Genomic DNA, 14,949 nt, shown 5'->3' with positions numbered 1-14,949 from the left:
GACAGCGCTTCCCCTGCTGGGTGTGGCCTCTCCAGCCAGCAGACATTGACTGTCTGTCCCTCGGTTTCTTTATTGCCTCTTTGTCATCTTTTGCACCAGTACAGTAGTGCTATCTGTAAGAGTAAAAGAAAACGACTTTCTTGTGTCTTTTGCACGGTTCCGCCTGTCGGCCATGCACAGCTGCATTCTGCAGTGCCGTCCTCCTTTTCCTCCTGACAGGCGCCGTCACAGACCCCAGAGCAGATCCAGCCAGCTGGCTGTGTTAGGATGGTTCCCTCTGCCGGTTCGCCTGTTACCGGTTGTGAATAAATCGCTCCCAAAAACCTGCCGGGACTGTGGGATCTCACCAGGTGGAGAGAGGCAGATCTCTAAGTTCTAGTTATGCGGGGATGGGGGGGGAGAAAAGGCTGTGTTGAGCAGGCACATGGTCTCCCAGCAAGTGGTGGGGCGCGTGTGAGGGGGTCTGTGTCAGGTTGTGCAGAGAAGGACGTTTTCCACAGCGAGTAGAGGAGGTGCTGTGTGCAGCTACAGGGCTCTTCCCAGCCCTGGCGCGTGTACACACGGCTTCATTTCTAGGTCACGGTCTGCTAGTGACACGGTGAAATGTGGCCCTTCCTTCTTGTAGCAGCTCCTGTCTGGCACCGTGTTCATTAGCTCCAAATCAGCTTCTTCCTTTCGGACCATTTTCCGAGTACAGCCTTTACTAGCAGGTGCCTGCTCGTTTCAGAGTCTTGTGGAGTGTGCAGGCTGTGGCGTAGCTTCAGTTGTGGGATTAAGTGAGCCGTGCCTGTTGAGTAGGGATTCCGGCTTCAGAGAGAGAAAGCCTAGTGTTCTTACTTAAGTGTTGTTGCTTGAGCGAGTGACCATGCTCATGCTCTAAATATTATTGGCTTTTTGTCTGTCTGACTTGTGGCAAGACTACACTTCTTGGTGCCTGTTTGGTGTGTGGAGACCATGTCACTAGTTCTAGGACAGTCTCTCACATCATTTCTGGGGACCAAGCTTCTAGCACACCAGCCTTTGGAGACACAGTTAGCCTTGGCCGAGCCATAGCGTTAAGTGGTGAAGGCGAACACTGATTGGACACCTTTCGGTGTTGGTGCTGCTCCCTGTGCTGATGTGCCCCGCCCGCTGAGCTGCAGCAGGCCTGGTTTGTCGTTGTCCATTTGTCCTGTTCTCTTTTGACACACAGTGTGCCTGTCACCTAGCTTGTTGTGTGTGCCAGGCTGGCCTTGCACCCGCAGCAGTCCTCCTGAGTGCCGTGATTCCGCCATGCCGTGGCTTCTTTGGCTAGTTAGTTATGTGGATGTGTGTACACGTGTGAGTGTGGGTAAATGCACCTGTGCACTCCCAGAGGCTGCAGCACGGTGGCAGGAACGATCTGCTTATCACATAGATGCTGGGATCTGAACCCTGGCCCTCACCATTGAGCAGTGAGCTCTCTTACCACTGAGCCACCCGTCCAGTCCTCCTCATGCCTTGAATGTGGTGGTTTATAACTACCTAACACTGCCTTTGTTTCTTTCTGTAGCTTTTGACGTGCTGTGTTTTGTCTTCCCGTTTTAGATATTTAACCTGCCTTGCGATCCTTCTTTGATCCTTTGATGGCTGAGTGGGGTGTTGTTTAATAGTCACAGATTTTGGGTTTCCCGTCTCCTTCTGTAATAGGCAGCAGTGGCTGCTACTTCTCCTTCTCCTTTTTAATTTGATGTATTTTTTTGTTTTGGTTGGTTCGTTTAGTTTTTTGTTTTTGTTTGTTTGGTTTGTTTTTGTTTTCCTGTGACAGGGTTTCTCTGTGCATCCCTGGCTGTCCTGGAACTCACTATGTAGACCAGGCTAGCCTCAAACTCACAAGAGATCTGCCTGTGTCTACCTCCCAAGTGCTAGGATTAAAGGTGTGTGCTACCACTGCCTGACCTGTAACAGGCTTCTAATTTCATGCTATGTGATTGGAATGATTTTTTTGTGTAGTGTCCCTCTTTTAAGGTCTTTTGAGGGCTTGAATAGATGACTCAGCAATTACGAGTGCTTGCTGCTCTTCCAGAGGCCCCGAGTTTTGTTCCCAGCACCCATGTTGGCCGCTCACAACCACCAGCATCTCCAGCTTCCTCCTCGGGCCTCTGTGGGCACTGCGTGTGCATGTACACACACACATATACATACATACACACACATGCACATACACACACACATACAGACACACGTGTGAAGATAGAAGTCAGTTTTTGTTTTTTTTAAGAAGCCACCTTTTTTAAGATTTATTTATTTATTATGAATACAAGATCCTACCTCCATGTATGATCCTGCCTCCATGTATGTCTGCACGCCAGAAGAGGACACCAGATCTCATTATGGATGGTTGTGAGCCACCATGTGGTTGCTGGGAATTGAACTCAGGACCTCTGAGCCATCTCTCCAGCCCTGAGGATAGAAGTCTTATTAAAAGATCTATTGAGATTTAATTTGTGACCTAACATTCTCTTCAGATGACTGGACAATAAAATTTTCAGATTTTAAACTTGGGGCTTCTCTGGTTTTATTGTGGAAGCTTGAGATGAATGTGTAGTTTAGGTGTCCTTCTTAATGAGATCTTATTACTTCTGAAATGGTGGCAGGAGCTGAATGGTAGTGGGAGAGGTTATCATTTATGAAATATCGAACCAGTGACCTTAGCTATTCAGTTGTGATGAAAGGCCCAATCTAACCTTTATTGAATGTGATATTTATTAAAAATGAAACTTCTCATTTCCATTACTTAATCAATAGTACTCTGAACCATTTGTTAATATGATTAAAGGTGGTGTTGTAGACCAGATCCTGCTCCCCAGACACTTGGCTTAATTTTTGTAACTAGGAAATATCTTCTAACATAGAGTCTCTCATATCCATTTAGTCCTGTACTGGTAACTTTCGTAAGTCACAAGAAAGAACAACTAGAGTTTTCAAGCCATAGTTCCTCACACCCAGCGTCCTAGCACTGAGGACCTAAAATCCGGTGCTGTATGTAAGGATCCTGTTGAGGCCAGCCTGGGCTGCATGGAAAGACCCTGCTTCAACAAAACACGGAGGCTGATGAGATGGCTCAGCGGGCAGTGGCACCTGCCACACAAGCCTGGCAGCCTGCGTGAGGTCCCTAGAGCCCACATAAAGGTGAAAGGAGAGGACAGACGCCACAAAATTACCCTCTGACTCCTACGAGTGCACTGTGACACCCATGTGCTCATACATACACCGTATACTTTTTTTTAGTTTTTAAATAAATTCAGGGCCCAGAATGATGGCTCAGTGGTTAAGAATGCTTGCTTCTCTTTCAGAGAACCAGAATTCAGTTCCTAGCAACCATGTCAGGTGACTCACAACCATCTGTAACTCCAGCTCCAGGAGATCTGATGCCCTCTTCTGGCCTCCATGGGCACCCTTACATACATGTCACACACACACACACACACACACACACACATCTTTAAGAAATAAAAAATTTACAGGAAGAAACTAACATGTAACTACTACTTAAAAGAACAGCTCCTTTCAAATCATAACATTGAACTCTCAGAAGGGTGTGTTTTATTTCCTGCTGTCTGCTATTGTAATTCAAATGCCAGGGTTTCATGCGGGTGATATGTTAGTGCAGCAAGAAATGCATTGTGTGATGAGTGTCAGCAGGGAAAAGAGCCAGAGACAGGAAGAAAGAAGCAAGAGAAGGCTCGGCATCGGGACCCCTGAAGTCTAAGCATAGTTGGGTGTGGAGCAGGCCCACTTTGCCAGTGAGTGCCTGTTACCCACACCGGGTGGTGCCCCTCTGGCCATCCCAGTGCTGACGGAGGTTTTGGAGATGGAGCTGCGGTTGCTCTCTGGTGGCGTGCACTGCCAGGCTTGCATGTGAGTGAGCTAGTGAGGGCCTCGCCGTAACCAAAGGACAGCCTCGCTGCCAGGCCTCACAGGAAGGAAATAGGAAGTTTTGCTGTGTGTTGGGACCCTGTGAAAGCCCTTGTGGGGTGTCTCACTACATTGTCACACCAGCCCTGAGAGGATGATCAGAAGGCTGGCTTACTCAGAATCAGAGCTTAGAAGTGGCATAGCCTAGGTCCAGACACAGGCCATCGGGATCCTACGCCTGCCTTCTCAGCCACTGGCATAGGAGGGGCAGCATAGAACCACCCAGTAAATCAGAGATAACCAGCAGGAAAGGCAGTGGCTACAACCTGCTCGATAATGTCATTCTCAAGGCCACCCCAGAGAGAAGGTGGAGGAAGATTAGTGACAGAAGGACAGAAATCTGCCGAGTTCTCAGAGGCAGGCAAGTGTTCGGTCTTGAGGTCCCTGACCTTCTTGTGATGGAGCAGCTAATGGGAACCTTCTGACAGCCTCTGATCTAGAGTGACCGTGGACAGCCGAGTCTCTCTCTCTCCAGCAGACAGCTGGCTCTGTGGCTGGCCTAAAGGACACGCTGCAGGCTGCAGCCTGGCTGCTTTTCTGAGGTCAGGCCCTGGCCAGCCAGCCCTGTGCCCGCTGTTCACCTTCCCAACAACACCCTGTCTCCTTCTGGGGGCACCTCAGGATTTGGGTTCCGGCCCCTGCCTGATGGGAAATGGGTGAAGTCACGCCTGAGGTTCTTACTAGCACACGGATCCCTTTCACGTCTTTGTGGGTAGGAGGAAAAAGACAAAGGAAAAAGCTTAGTCCTGGAATGGGAAGGGTTTTTTGGTTGGTTGGTTAGTTTTTTTTTGTTTGTTTGTTTGTTTTGTTTTTGAGACAGGGTTTCTCTTTGTAGCTTTGGAGCCTATCCTAACACTCGCTCTGTAGCCTAGGCTGGCCTCAAACTCACAGAGATCCACCTGCCTCTGCCTCCTGAGCACTGGGATTAAAGGCGTGCGCCACCAATGCCCAGCTGGGAAGGGTCTTGGTAGCCCATAGAGAATGTTATGTGACTTGCTATATCACTACCACCGAGGTCATTGTGTCCCTGTGACCTATATCCCAGTACCTGACACTAGGACACTGTCATCCTTGGTGACCCATTTCTACCTACATGACTGATCTCTCCCGTCTCTTTTGCATAATATTGTCAGTGACGCCAACAGAATGATTCCCTCATCAAGATGGGGGGTGCTCCTTCAGTGTCACCTGTGATACACCACAGTGGTCTTGGATGCCGATTCTGGGTCTTCCCAAAGACAGACCAACAGCTGGCTAAACCGGACAGTGTCCCCAGGGCCATGGAGGACTCCTGAGGGGCTATGGGTGGCTGCTAGCCAAAGAGAAATATTTATGCTGGCCTCTTGCTTCAGCCCAAGGCTGTGTCCCCACAGATCTGTCAGGAAGGACCTTGTGTGCATTCCCTGTATAACCCTAGTTGCTCCAAGCTAACGGAGCGTTCCCACATTCACATTTAGAGAGGGAGGCAGGTTAAGGGTGTGGGTTGTGTTACTTTTACAGCCTTGTCTTTGGCTTTCAAGGGTTAGTATGTATTAAGCCTTCTCTGTCAAAGATGGATTCAGTGGACATCACCTGTGCCTGTGGTATATATATAGTTTTTCTACTTCCTGCATGCTATCTGGTCCGGGTGACGTAGTTGACTTGGGCTCAGGGGTAAGTGGGGGTCAGGTGTTTGAGCATGGTGAGCCACCCTCATTCCCTCAGATAGCAGTGTCGGCAGTAAACACAGTTGCTGTTGATGTACATAACTGATCGCTTTATTAACTGTGGAAACGAAGCCTTCTGGGAAATAAAGCATAGCTGGACTGTGTCGTGTGCACAGGACAGGCACAGTGGAATGTGGCTGACAGGCTGCTTAATGATAATGATAGTGTTTAAGTACTGTTGATTGTCCTCTAATTGGATTTCTCTTTCTTTAGGCCTCTTCTGAAGAGCTGAAGGCTGCCTACCGGAGGCTGTGCATGCTGTACCACCCGGACAAGCACCGCGACCCGGAGCTCAAGTCCCAGGCAGAGCGTCTGTTTAACCTTGTTCACCAGGCTTATGAAGGTCGGTGGAGAGCTCGGCTCACGCTCACAGACATTCGATTTTTAAGTGACTTGATTTGTAGCAGATAGAGAGATGGAATCCTCAGAGGTGTATAAAGGGGGTGCTTGGTTTGATACTTTGTACTGACGGAGCCCTTTGAAAGAGTCGTATTTTGCTTTGGAAATCAATATGTGTCCAGTAAGAAGAAATGAGAGTTCAAATGAAGAGATGGGCCAGATCTGAACAGAGGCAGCCTGAGCTCCAGCTGGTTCCCAGTGTCTGGGGGGGCTAGTGGGGGGGGCGGCACTTGCAAAACCACTGCTTTGTTCTTTTTTTCTTTTTTTTTTGTGAGAAACTACAAGGACTTTTTTTTTTTAACCTAAGTGGTTTTATTGGTTTTGTATCCATCGGTGAAAAAAAGGGCTTACAAGAGCTGGTGTGCAGAGCTTGGTGAGGAAGTAGAGCCTAGTCATTCTGAAGCTTAGATTTATGGCCTACATATCAATGAAAAAGACTTGGGATATGTTTGACTCTGGGAAGGTGGAAGGCTCTAGAAAGAGTGATGGCTTCCTAATGCCCCAGGGTGAGCTTTATGCTACCAAGTTGTGCATTTTTAAGTGACTGGAATGGTAAAATGTTTTACCATGATTTAAAAAGTAAAAACAAATAATAATAATAATAATAATGGGGGCTGGAGAGATGGGTCAGTGGTTAAGAGCACTGACTGCTCTTCCAAAGGACCGGGATTCCAGCAGCCACATGACAGCTCACAACTGTCACTTCAGTTCCAGGAGATCTGACACCCTCACAGAGACATACACGCAGGGAAAACACCAATGTACATACATACACCCTCACAGAGACATACATGCAGGCCAATCACCAATGTACACACATACACCCTCACAGAGACATACACGCAGGGAAAACACCAATGTACATACATACAGATTTTTAAAAGGTGTACACATCCAAAAACAAAAACAGACAAAAGAAAAACAAAACGTGAAATCACTCTTAAGATTTATAGATTAGGAGAAATCAGTTACTCATTTCAGACCCCTGTGGTCTGCTCCTTAACTAGAGGCCAAAAGTTGGACAATATGCCTGTGTGAAATAACAAGACTTCACTGCAGACAGGATAGCAGGCGGAATTATTTTACCAGGAAATTACATTTTAATGACATGATAGACAGTAGTGTGTGCAGTGTCACCCAGGGTGATTCTCCTCAGGCTGCGTGGTGTTGGTGGTGAACCAAGCCCATTGTGTTCTGGTTGTGAAGGGCTGCAGCGACTCTGCTGTTGGAAATGTGCTCTTAGCTGGCTTCTGTAGTTTAAGCAGGAGTCTGCCTCCCTTTGGAATCGCTGCAGCCTCAGACCAAGCCACGTTCTGTTCAGCAAAGGCCTGGGTGGGTATTTTCTTATTCAAACAGTTAGCTCAACGAGTTTGGCTCCCTGTTTCCCAGTGGTCAGCATTTCTTCTCCATTATATTTGAATGTGGATAGACTGATTTATATCGCTTTTTAGTTAGGCCTAAAAATATATAGGAACCTCAGAGGAGAAACTATGTGAAGATCCCCAGCAGAACTAGGAGTAGAGCAGGGGCAACCATCAGCCTTGTTCACAGTCATTCTGGGCCTCTGAGTAATTCTCTCCTTGTTGAGGGATCTTCTCATTAGGTGATGTGGACAAAAGTATTGTGGATGATAGTCATGTGTTTTTAAACACTTTTCAAAGCTGGGTATTGTAGCCCACACCTGTGAGCCCAGGATTTGGGAGGTAGAGGCAGAAAAATTGGGACATCAGCTGTGTACTGAGTTTGAGCCTGGGCTCCATGAGACCAGGAATTAGATATAAAGAGAAGTACAGCAGAAGTCTTGGGGTTGGCAGTGCTCAGGTACCTCAGCTGTCAGTGCAGGGTCCTGCGGACACTGCAGAGCAGAGCTTCAGAAAACACTGTTCTTGGGCATGGTGCTGTGATCCTGTCGTCCCAGCACTAGGCAGGTGGAAGCAGGAGAATGGAAGTTTCTGGACATCCCCAGCTATATAGTAAGCTCAAGGCCGGCCTTGTCTATAAGAAACTGCCTCAAAAAAAGAAAAGAAAACTGAAACCTGAGACTAAACAAAAACGCTGTCCTTTCGAGCTGCCAGAGCAAGCTAGACCCTGGAGAAGCCCAGCGTTTCCCATCTGTGGCCTTTAAATGCCTTTCATTGAAAGGAGAAAGCACGGGGGCTGGAGAGGTGGCTCAGCAGCTAAGAGCACTGACTGCTCTTCCAGAGGACCCGGGTTCAATTCTCAGCACCCACACGGCAGCTCACAAATGTCTGTAACTCCAGTCCAGGGGACCTGACGCCCTCGTGCAGGCAAAACACCAGTGCACGTTAAAAAAGAGAAAGCATAAGGAAGATTGCAGCAAAAGCCAGTCCCCAGGAAGGCTGGCTGAGAAAGGAAGGCAGAGGAGGACTACCCTCGTGCCTTGTATACTAGATTCTCAGGACTGAAGGGGAAGTTCGTGCTATGTGAACATATCTGACTTTTTTTTTTCCAGTGCTTAGCGATCCGCAAACGAGGGCCATCTATGACATATATGGGAAGAGAGGCCTGGAGATGGAAGGCTGGGAGGTAAGAGAAACTGAGTCTGAAGAGCTGGCAGCGCGCAGCACTGCAGCTGGGATGGGCCTTCTGGAACTCAGTGCGGCGTCAGCATGTTCCGCTCTGCCCCTGCCTGGTAGCACAAGTGTGACGGACATTCACATGTGTGCTTCCATGTTCCCTGAAAAGGGAAGTTGTGTAGAGAATGAGCATGGAAATCAATTGTACTGTAAGACCCCAAGTTGCTGCAGAATATGTAGGTGTTACTACTTAATTTTATTGGAAGGCCGATGCCTGCCAATTAAGTAGAAGGCAAATGAAGCCCCTCTGAGGCTTGAGGTATGAGGGGAAGACAGCAGAAGGGGCTGGCAGGCCACCTTCCTCCTGTGGCCCTGCTTTGATGGACACATCACAGTGAACCGCAGCTGCTACCAGATGAGCAGCGCTGGACCTGAGTCCCCTGAGGCGCTGCCAGCTCTGGGGAAGCCCTGCCTTTTGAACTAGGCTGCAGTCACACTTTGCCCCCTTCCCTCCACTCCATATTGTCGTTGGGCCCTTTTCCGCGGCGGGCTCTACATGTCCTGCCTGGCTCCCCTAGGTGTTTGATTTGGGGCCTCTAGCCTACCGGAAGTCTCGGTAGTTCATTGTCACTCTGCACCCTTTGCCCAGATGGAAAAAACGAGTCCAGTTGTGTGTCCAGATTTGTGGGCCACTTGGATTAGTTACCAGAGTTGAAGGCTGCAGTCGGAGCCACTGGCTAAGCAGCCCTCATTGCAGACTAGGGTTTTGGTTTCTGCCGTTGTTTCAGCACTTCTGGAGTGCTGGGATTCCCTGGCAAAATACATGATTGCCTCTCACCAAAGCACGGTGTCCCCGCTGTTATTCAGCAAAGCGAGACTTGGCTGAAGTTGTACAGGATGTAGCCAGTCACAGGTGGTGAGTGGGTAAACTTGATGTACGGAGTTTTAGGAAATGCAATTCTCAGTAAGTCTGCAAGGTAAACCAGGTATGACACGAGTAATCCCAGCTCTTGGGAGGCAGAACCAGGAGTGTCGCTATTTGCAGGCTAGCCTGGGGTATGTAGTGGATTCCAAGCCAGCCTTGGCTCCATAGAGCGGCCATTCTCAACCTGTGGGTCTCGATTCCTTTAACAAACCTCTATCTCAAAAAAATGTTTACATTACGATTCATAACAGTATCAAAAATACAGTTAGGAAGTAGAACAAAGGTAATTTTATGATTGGGATCACCATAACATGAGGAACTGTATTAATGAGTTACAACATTAGGAAGGTTGAGGACTACTGCCTTAGACGACTTTGAAAAAGCAAAACAGACAAACCAAAAATGAAAGCATCCTAGGGTATGAACAGTGCCAGACATGCAGCTGGACGGCAGCTCCCGAATGCACGTGGGACATCTGAGCTCCTCCATGATCTTTCAAAGGAGTGACCACAGTGTTTGCCAGAATACCGGTCTTTGGTGGCTGAAGTCTATCTGTCATAGCCTGTTACTCGAGGAAACATCTAGGTCGTTTGGTAAAGGTTGAAGGTGAAGTGCCTTCAAAGCCCCTGGATCACAGCTATAATGTCCATTCTGTCCAGTGGAGGATGTTAGGAATGAAATTGGACCCTTTTAAAGACGGGGTCTCACTATGACACTCTAGAAGGCCTGGAACCTCTGTGGACCGACAGCCCACCCCAGCTTGTGTTCCCATCTGTGAGAGTGCCTGGAGATGGCTGGCAGTGTCCAGTGCCCACATGAAAATGAAGTCTGTCTTTTCTTTAGAATTCAGAAACTCAAACTGAATGCTCAGACAGTCTCCGCACTCACAGTGACTGGCAGGTGGAGAGGAACCCACATAATTCAGCTTGCCTGCAAACTGCTCTCAGAGGTGCATCCTTTGGCCTGAGTCATCTGCAGTTTGCAGCTCCATACACTATCCATTTTCCCCTATGAGAGTGTCAAAGTTGACCTCTGCGAAAAGCAGTAATGCAAACAGTATCCTGAGAACTGTCACAGAGCAGAGGCAACTGAGGCAGTGTGAGAACTAAGTATAGTGAGAAACTCACAAAGTTGGAGAAGTCTGGATGGTGCTAATAGGCATGATGGGTGGTCCATGGTCACATGAGTTACTACCATTGGATTAAGCCGTGAAGAGCACTGTTTGCTCTTCAGAGGATCCAGGTTCAATTCCCAGGACTCACACAGTGACTCACAAGTGTCTGTGACCCAGGCCCAGAGGACTCGATTACTGCCGTCTTGACCTCCACAGGCACCAGGCACACAGGTGGTCCAGATACGCATTTAAGAAAAACACCTGTATACATGAAACAGAACTTTAGAAAGATACTAATATAAACCAGGTGTGATGGTACAGGCTTTCAGTCCCAGCACTCTGGGAGGCAGAAGCAAGCAGATCTCTCTGTGAGTTTGAGGCCAGCCTAGTCTACACAGTAAGATAAGGACAGCCAGGACTATAGAGAGAGAACTTGTTTCAGAATATTAAAAAAGTTGACTTAGACCGACAACACACAGGGACTGAGGCTATGGACATTCTCCCTAGAGGTGAGTTGCCTGTCCCCCACTGACCCATCCTTCCCTAAAGTTAGGCTTTTTCTGTCCCATCAGCCAGCTCCCGAATAACCACACAGAGACCTTGTTTCTAACTAGCTCTTGCAACTTAAATTAACCCATATTTTTATTACTCTACTTTCTGCCATGTGGCTTTTACCTCTAATCCATTTTGTGTATCCAACTCATTCTGTGTCTGGCTGGCTTCTCTGTAGTCTTCTTCCCAGCATCTTCTCTGCCCTGGACCCTACCTAGCTAATGGAAGTTCAGCTTTTTAGTAAGCCAATCTGAGCAACAGATCTTCACAGTGTGCAAAAGATTATTGCACACTTGTCCTCTTTATGAGGTCAGTCTTCCTGGTGACTGGCTGGTCCAGATGAACTAGGTTTTGTGGGTTCACAGACTACGTGTGACACACTGTTGGGGTGCAGGGCAGGGTTATCCAGCACGTAGCTAGAGGTCTAGGTGCCCAAACCCAGGGCTGCCCTTACCCTGGACCACCCCAGCCTCCTGTATTCGATTAGTGTCAGGCGAATCCCTGATGGCCAAGGCTTATGGCTGCCAAGAAGGCGATGACTACACCCGGGAAGTGTCGTCAGCATCCTGCAGGGACCAGCCATTTCAGTCTGGCAGTTGGTTCTGATTGTAACCAGCTCTGGGCAGGGCTTGTACAACGTGTAAGCACAGGACCCAGCAGCTCTCCATCGTCCTCACTGCAGCCAGCGCGTCAGGCTGAGCACCGCGTTCCATTGTGCACTTGGAAGAGGGCCCCGTGTCCCCAGAGGTGACTGATTTCCACAGTGGCCTTACCCTCCTTTCCACACTAAGTCTAAAAACGGCCGTGCTAGAGTGCACGAGTTTGTCATGACTTGATCTCGTGGTGTACCTGAGACTTCTGTGTATTCTGCTGTCTGATCCCCCAGTGTTGCTGGACCTGAGACTCTGCAGCGTCACTGGCAGCTCAGGGCTGAGCTTCATGTCGTGAGAGGACTGGCCCACTGTCTAAGGCACCTATTCATCCCTCACGTGACTGGAGATGCCAACTTCTGTACCTCATTGACAGTTGATTTCTCGTCAGGAAATTAGAACTGTAGGGTTTTCCTGCAGCCTCTGAGGGGTTACTAAAATAAAGAACATCAGTTTTTGGAGCACCCAGAGACCAGCAGAGCCTTGCTTTCCTCACAGGGTTGGTAGGAAGCTCTATGCTGCCCGGCTGGCCCCTGGCTGACTGTCATGTGCTTGTCAAACAAGAGTCCAGCTCTCCTGGTGTCCTGGGCCTCATCTGTGTCCCTCCTTTGTGTTCACAGGTGGTGGAAAGAAAGAGAACTCCAGCTGAGATCAGAGAGGAGTTTGAGAGGCTCCAGAGAGAGCGCGAAGAGCGCAGACTGCAGCAGCGAACCAACCCAAAGGTAGCCAGCGCCACATGAAAAGGGACCTGGGGAAGCCGGGTTGAAAATAATTGAGTGTGCTTCAGCTGACATCATAAAACTGGCTGGGGCAACACCTTGCTGTCTGTCTCAGAGCGGTGTTTCTGTGGAAGGTGGTGCCTCGAGTAGCTCCGCAGAGATGAGCATTCAGACCCTTGGAGGGAAGGATAAAAGAGCCCCTGGGTCTGCACAGCCACAGCTCACGGTTCTCTGAGTCCTTTCCTCCCTCGGGCTTCCTGAGCCCTTAGTCAGGGTCCGTGAGAAAGGACACCCAGCTAACCACTTAAGCGCTGTGGCAGTGGGCCCCTGTGCAGTTAGACTAGAGGGCTTATCCAGCTGGCACCAAGCAGGGGCCCTCTGCCTTTTCACCCCAGTCAGTGTCTTTTTCCTTCTGTTTGGGAGCTCGGTCTGAGTTGTGTCCCAGCCAGGAAGCATGTGGTATCTCGTGAGCTTTGGGTGCCCATTGTACTGAATGGGCGACTGTGGCTTGGCCTTGTCCAGCAGTGAATGGGTGCGGTTTGCTGTTAGGCTGGGCACTGTCAGTGTGTCTGGGTGGCCCTATTGTTGCCGCCTGCCCTGTCATGATAAGAAGCTGGTCGCCTTCCCGTCACCTCTTCGGGTACCTGCACCCCCTCGGCCGTGTGGTTGGAAGAAACTGTGCGGGGTGATAAGAGGCAGTGTTGTTTTCTTTTCGTTTGCTTGTTAAAGATTTTTTTTAAGGAAATTGTTGTATAGGGCTGGAGATGACTCGGGTAAAGTGCTGCCTGCAAACCCTGACAGCTTCATTTTGATCCCGGGGACCACGTGATAGGGTTGGTTCCTAAAAGCTGTCTTCTGACTACACCTACACACACACACACACACACACACACACACACACACACACACACACGATACTTAGACAGTTTAAGGTGATTGTTTAGGTTTCCATGGCAAAGACAGTCATCAGAATTGTCGTTGTGACTCTAGTCTTTTCTCTGGGAGTGGGTTAGAGTCATGAAGCCAGCCATCCTTGGCTACAGGACATGGTAGAGGGAAACCGTGGAGCCCGTGTGTCTCTTGTGCTCAGGGGCAGAAGTGGGCTGTGACTGAATATGGGACTGGGGTGTAAGAAGGGGCAGAAGCGGGTTGGCCCTGCCTGGCAGTAGGTCAGAAGAAGAACTGGGCTTTGGAGAGGCAGGTCCTGTGTTGGTCCTAGGCCACGTGTCCGAGGAAGGGCTACTGTATGTGCAGAGTCATTGTCAGCAGACTTGAATTAAAGGTTGGGGGGGGGTCTTCAAATGCTGGTCCATCCCAGTTTGCTCCCCACCTAAGATTGTAAAGTCTAGGTCTTGGTTCTTGGATAAAGGCAATGATTCTGTGGCCGCTCTCATCACAAGAGCTGTCCTGGGGCCAGTGCGGGAAAAGACAGGTGTCCCGTGGCTCTCAGCCATCTGTGCCGTTTGCTGTTACACAGACCTTGAAGAAGCCAGAGCTTGTTTAGGTTGGGGTTAGAGGGTGAGAGTCCACAGAGGACAGGAGGCATAGAAGCCTAAAAGAAAACATGCAGTGGGAAGCCCAGCACTCAGAGGCAGAGGCAGGTAGATCTCTGTGAGTTCGAGGCCAGCCTGGTCTACAGAGCAAGTTCCAGGACAGCCTCCAAAACAATACAGAGAAACCCTGTCTTGAAGAACCAAAAAAAAAAAAAAAAAAAAAAACCAACCCATGCAGGGGGGGGGGTACTAATTAGTGCAAAGCCCAGCCTTGTGGACACAGGGAAGAAACCTGCTACTCCGGGCTGCAGCAGGCCGTCTGCAAACAGTTCTGTCCAAAGCGAGACAAGGGCGGAAGGTGGCGTCAGGGCCCTCCAGGAAATGCAGAAATAAATGCCCTTGTCAGCTCGGAGTGACCTGACCAGCCATTTTCAGGACAGTTAATTTCATCGAGCGGGTTGTCACTGGAGCCCCGCATTCTCAGCTCATTGTCACCACTCCAGTTTAGTCGTTTTCCAAAGATTCGGGTCAGCACCAAAAGCTGTTGGGTCTGCAGTCACCGGGGTTTTCAAATATTGTAGCCTTGTTTAAAAAAACAGTGGGCTGGCTGGAAAGTGATGACTTCTGATGGTCACATGTCCTTTGCTGAAGCAATCACTCGGTTGTCAGTGTGGAGTCAGTGACAGTACTTTGTTTATGACAGGTCTTGCTTGTAGCCTGGGATGACTTGGAACGTGCGATCCCCCTGTCTCTGTGTCCCTGTTGTGAGGCTTTTGGGCCGGAACTACTATGCCTTGCTGGATATGCATTTGAAAAACAGTCAGAGTCAGATGTGGTGCTGGAATTAAAGTCATGTCACTACGCTTGGCCTGCACCTGTGTTGTTGCTGTAGAATTGTTGAGGAAGGAGCCGGGGCCT

General features: G+C 49.2%; 1 protein-coding gene across 2 annotated transcripts in view; it reads left to right on the top strand.

The window, feature by feature from the left end:
- Positions 1-14,949, top strand: part of Dnajc11 (DnaJ heat shock protein family (Hsp40) member C11) — a 46,207-nt gene that overhangs the window by 10,248 nt on the left and 21,010 nt on the right. For both annotated transcript variants that reach the window (XM_040735102.1, XM_040735101.1), the window contains exons 2-4: positions 5,856-5,985; positions 8,515-8,588; positions 12,440-12,541. In XM_040735102.1, the coding sequence (XP_040591036.1) occupies positions 5,856-5,985; positions 8,515-8,588; positions 12,440-12,541 (306 nt within the window). The remainder of the gene's footprint in view (positions 1-5,855; positions 5,986-8,514; positions 8,589-12,439; positions 12,542-14,949) is intronic.

Source organism: Mesocricetus auratus, unplaced genomic scaffold (assembly GCF_017639785.1).
Source record: "Mesocricetus auratus isolate SY011 unplaced genomic scaffold, BCM_Maur_2.0 Super-Scaffold_100042, whole genome shotgun sequence".
NCBI lineage: Eukaryota > Metazoa > Chordata > Mammalia > Rodentia > Cricetidae > Mesocricetus > Mesocricetus auratus.
This window is presented reverse-complemented; position numbering and strand designations above follow the sequence as displayed.